Below are 5,486 nucleotides of genomic sequence, written 5' to 3'. Positions count from 1 at the left end.
ATACTCGAAATTAAATTTTTACTCTGTCATGAGACCAAAAATGAGGCCCAAAAATTTCGAAAAAATTTCATAAAACTCAGAAAAATTCGTAGAGTCTAAATATATTTTTAGTTTTGCCACGTTGTTTTTAAATAAATTTTTTAAAATCATCAAAGTTTTATATTTTCGGAAAATCAAACCTGATTTCAAAAATTCGAAAAATTTCAAATAGTTCCCCAAGATTTAAATAAAATAAAATATTAATATCTACCCATAAAATAATTAATTTCAAAATTAGGGGTATTACAACTATACATGTTTGAGAAGATTGTCCTAAAAAATGATGATTTGGCGTTGTAAAATAATGGTTATTTTATCATAATTTCTCAAACTACCGAATTGATGGTTTGACATGGTTTATAATTTTTATTTTTCGATTTTATCCCTATACAATATATAAAATTCTAATTGAATAATTTTAATGTTAGATATTTATAAGGCATATTTAGTGATTAATTAAAAAAATAAAATGTGTCTTTAATTATTATTATTATAATAATATTATTTATAAATATATATTTTATTTAAATAAATATTTTAAAACTATTTATATATTTAAAACAGTAGTAAAATTAAAGTTTTTTAGTAATTTTTATATTTATTTTACCATACCATACTATCTAATCAAATAAGAAAAAGTTTATTAAACCACCATATATTATATCAATTTTTTCAAATATATTAACAATGAAGACCATATCATATAATATAATACTATAAATGAAGACTATATCATACAATATAATGCTATACATTAATAAATTATGTTACACACAATCCAAACATGGTTAATCTCAATGAACAGCTAAAGCTTAACTATCAACTGTTTAATCTCATTTTAATATATTCTAAATTTATCTTTTTGTCTTTTTATATTGGTGGTCAACACTGATCATTTTCGATGACTAGATGGGCACTTTAAGCTTAATTTCTTCAAGCTAATTAATATCATTTCGAGTTCAAATGCAAATTTTCTTCCATTTTCGTGGGAGATTGCAATTTAAGATTGAAAATTTCTTCAATTGGATATAAACATCACGACAATGGCAAACAACAATTTAATAAAAAAAAAAATAATAAGGAAAGCATCAAAACGATGCCCTTAAGGTTCAAATATGAACAAATCTTTTCGACCAAGTAAAATTAAATGTCTACTCATTTTTTTCCACCGGAGATGTTACACCGGCACAGAGGGCAAGAGTTGCAGTTAGATAGCCAGGAGGAGATGCAACCTGCATGGTAGACATGGCCACAGGGGACTCGTTTTCCACCTACGCCTGACTGGAAACCTTCCATGCAAACTGAACAAACATCATCTGAAACAACCGTAAGCATATCATCGACCAAAGATTCTGATTCAGAGATTTGATGGGCGAAATTGGAAGGCAAAGTGAGAGCCTCATCCATGTCAAAGCTTACATCGATTATGCAGCTTGAGAAGGTGTTGGATACGGTGGCCATCTTGAAAAAATAGAGAGAATGATATGTAAGGAGATGGTGGAAAGCAATCCATTCACTGCTATGCTTTTATAGAGGAATTCATCAGAAGCCAAATTTGAAGTTTACAGGAGCTTAAGAACGTGCTTGGATAAGGAAATTGAAAGGAAGGTGTGTTTATATTTGATCAATATATTTTCTTTGTACGTAAAGAATGGGGTGCGTTTGCTTTTTTTTTTTTAATTTTTATTATTATTTTTTTTCATGTTTGGCTGTATCCATTGACCAAGACCAAAAGAATAAGCTGTGTCGTTTTCAAATTATTAAACTTTATTAATTTGCTAGACACCTAACCAACTACGGATTAATTACATATAGAAATAAACTTGTACATTGTGTTAAATGTGTTAATGGGATTTAATTTTGAAATTAATTACGAGATAATTAAAGCTCTATATAATATGCAGTCAACTTTCATATGTCTAGAAAGTCTTTTCTTTTTTTATTATTATTTTTTTTGGTACGGATGTATGGCAAGTCTTTAGTCTTAAGAAAATTATATATTTGTATATTCTTAATGGTAAGATCACTAAGTATTGCTTGGCCGTCCCAAGTCCCAACAACTCTCACTAATTTTTACATACAAAAAGTTAATGACTTTATTACAAAAATATATTTTTAATTTTATTATTTAGTAACAATTTTTACCCATAAATATAGCTTTTTATATATATAACAAATGGAGTTAGTATGAGTAATAAAAAATTTTGTATCCTTTAAGTAAGGTTGAGTGTTCGATACTTGTAAATGGATAAAATCCCTTATGGGAGCACTTTACCTTTATAATAGGTCTCCCTAATATGAGCAGGTCTAATATAATGGATTAGGAGATACCTGTGATTTACTAAAAAAATATATAACTTTTTATATAAATATATAAACTCTCATAAAAACATATACACGTGTGTATATAATCTTATATTTAAAGCCTCATAATTAGGCTATTTATTTATGAGAACTACTTTTTTTTTCTAAGAAAATTAGAAAAAAAAATAAATTTATTGTAGATAATAAAAAATAGTTTTCTGATTTAAAAAATTATTAATTTTTTTTATAATTAAAAAATAAATATTTTAAAATATATTTAAAATTTATTTTACTTTAAAAATTTTTTAATATGTATTAATTATTTTTGTAATAATATATTTCTTTTATTACTGTAAATAAATATTTTTAAATAATTATTTAATTTTAATTATAAAAAATTATAATATAGTTTTAGTTATAGAAAAATTGTTGTTTTCTATGTGAAAAACAGTTGAAAACAAAACTTTGCTATAATGAAAATTCTGGAAAAGACTTAAGGTTTTCAAATCTTAATTAGATTTAGTAAAATTAAAATCTGTGAACATGAAATTCTGTTTTTTCAATACTTTTTATAAACTTTTTAAAAAAAAGAACTCTTTTTTTTTTTAATTTTATCAAAAGATAGATAGAATTTCCATTAAAAAAGCCTTGAAAGGCCAAGAGAAATAGGATGGTCCATGGTTTAAACACCTAGCGATAACAATAGAATCTCAGCCCAATACATATAAAAGAACCCAGCCCAACCCAAATAATATAGCCTAGCATGGCGCAGGCCCAGAAGAACAAAAATCCTAGGGCACCAGATGAACAACTGGGTGGTGAATTCGAAAGAAGGATTCAGAATAGGTTTCCTCTAGCGCCAAAACATCCAAATCAACTCGACCATGGACATCCTTCAAACGGTGGCCCTGAATAATGCCCCTGCAGAGATACCCTAGCTAAACAGCTAAACACCCACCATTCAAGACCAATGGGTGCTGTGTCATAGCTAGAGAAACAAGCAAAACATAACATTAGCCAGCGAAACCGAACCTGGACTATATTAAGAAAGAAAGCAGCAGAAATAGAAGATGGGAGGAGGGAGAGCCTTACTTGGCCTATTAATCTTTAAAAAATTTTGCTTTTGGAAAATGATAATTATGTGTTTATTAAAAAAATAAAAAATGCACTCTTTAAATTTAACATAGTATTAAAACTTGAATTTAGTTATGAGTTTTAGCTATTCCAAGGCTGTAACATAGTAATAATTATGCAGTTGCACTCGAAGGGAGTGTTGGGAACATTAAATTGGCTAATAATATATAATTTATTCGATACTCTCTTCAAATTTGACATGTAGTCTTGAATGATACCTCTATTGTTTTTTTTTTCCTCCTCTTCATATTTCTATCATCTTAATAAAATTCTACTGCGCCATTGATTCTACTATTATTAGTGAACAATAATAGAAAAATTCCTTTATATTTATAGAGATAAAGTATATAATTCACATCGATAGGAAATCTTGCTTGGGCTGCTTTAATGGTAGTTCTTTTTATTTTTCTTTCACTCGTAGTATGGGAAAGAAGTAGACTTTTGGGGTTCTACTAATTGAATTGAAAAATCAAATTATATCAATTATTTTATAAATCATTTGGCAAAGATTTTTTAATTTAATTATTTAAATTAAATTATTTTATTTAGTTTCTAATTTTATAAAAATTTAAAAATTAAATTAAAAATATCTTCAATTCAAAATTATATTGAATTTGAGTGAAGTAATATATTTTATGAATAGAATAATATATGAATGACAATTTTACACATTTCTTTATTGAGTTGTGGCAAAAATGATAATGTCAAAATTAATATGATGAAACTATAATAGTTTATTTTCATGAATAACAATAAAAATTAACGAGTGCCTTTGGTATTTTCAAAGAATTTTTTTTTTTTTAATTGAATCATTGATTTGGCAGATTAAAACTCTTTGCTAATTAAAACTTTGAATCATATGAAAATATAAATGAGCAAATTAAAACTCGTTCTACCATTACCAAACACACAAATCAACGAGAAAATAAGAAAAAAAAAAGGAAAAAAATTTATGCTCATTTGCTACAGGAGATGTTGAAGCGGCAGAGAGGGCAAGAGTTGCAGTGGGAGAGCCAGGAGGAGATACAAGCTGCATGGTAAACGTGGCCACACTGGACTTGTTTTCCACCTATACCCGATTGAAAGCGCTCCATGCAAACCGAACAAACGTCGTCATCTGCAGAAACCGTTGGCAAATCAGCAACCAAAGAGTCTGATTCTGCGATTTGATGCCCAAAATTAGGTTGCAAAGTGAGAGCTTCATCCATGTCAAAGCTTACATCGATTAGACAGCTCAACAGGGTGTTGGAGGCCATCTCGAGAGAAAGGCAGAGAGCTATAATGAGTGAGGATTTTGTTGGGGAGAGAGAGATTGAGAGGATCGAGAGAGATATGAGTGAAAGTGATCTATTGCTCTGGAATTTATAGTGGAATTTAGAATCTAAAGTTTAAAGGCTAGTGGTGTGTTTCATGCTGGGGTACTGCTGAGCTGAAGGAAGGAAACCGCAACGAAGGAAGGTATCCTTTGCAAATAAAAGTGAAGAAGGGGGCCGTGTATGAACTTTTCGTTCTCCGTTTTGGACTCTACCCGCAGTCGCAATATAATAGTTTTTAATGGTCAGTGAATACGTAAATAATATAAAGAAAATAATCGATATTGTTTTTCCATGAAGAGACTAGAAGAGTAGCTTGGTGGGCGGTGGCAACCAACGGTAGCCATTTCTTGCCAACGCTGCTTCTGCCCACAGCCGCCATTATCACGCCAACTAATTAATAGATTTACATCCAAAAAGATAAGATAAATGTACAGTAAGAACTCGTTTAAGCACTTCTTTAATATAATATATAGATAATTAGTCCTCTAATTATCACATATCATATATTATCAAGTTGGAGGAAAGCGAAATTTATATACTTACTTTAATAGATTTTAATCTTGATAGTATGTGTAATTCTTAATTTATTAAATGTGTTAATTATTACTTAGAGCTATTTTATAATGTGATTCATATGAATTTTAAGGAATCACTCTTCATGATTAAAAAAAAATTATATTTAAAATTTTTAAG

At 28.5% G+C, this 5,486-nt stretch overlaps 2 protein-coding genes across 2 annotated transcripts; both read right to left on the bottom strand.

Annotated features, from left to right (window-relative positions):
• Window positions 1-1,194: 1,194 nt before the first annotated feature.
• LOC110649807 (E3 ubiquitin-protein ligase RING1-like) lies at window positions 1,195-1,500 on the bottom strand. Its single transcript, XM_058146368.1, has one exon. It carries the CDS (start codon window positions 1,498-1,500, stop codon window positions 1,195-1,197), a length of 306 nt encoding a protein of 101 aa, XP_058002351.1.
• Window positions 1,501-4,433: 2,933 nt separating this feature from the next.
• On the bottom strand, window positions 4,434-4,733 carry LOC131179502 (E3 ubiquitin-protein ligase RING1-like). Its single transcript, XM_058146367.1, has one exon. The coding sequence runs from the start codon at window positions 4,731-4,733 to the stop codon at window positions 4,434-4,436; it is 300 nt and encodes a 99-aa protein (XP_058002350.1).
• Window positions 4,734-5,486: the final 753 nt, after the last annotated feature.

Source organism: Hevea brasiliensis, chromosome 4 (assembly GCF_030052815.1).
Source record: "Hevea brasiliensis isolate MT/VB/25A 57/8 chromosome 4, ASM3005281v1, whole genome shotgun sequence".
Classification (NCBI taxonomy): domain Eukaryota; kingdom Viridiplantae; phylum Streptophyta; class Magnoliopsida; order Malpighiales; family Euphorbiaceae; genus Hevea; species Hevea brasiliensis.
The sequence above is the reverse complement of the archived record's forward strand: the minus strand, read 5'-3'. Positions and strand labels throughout refer to the sequence as shown.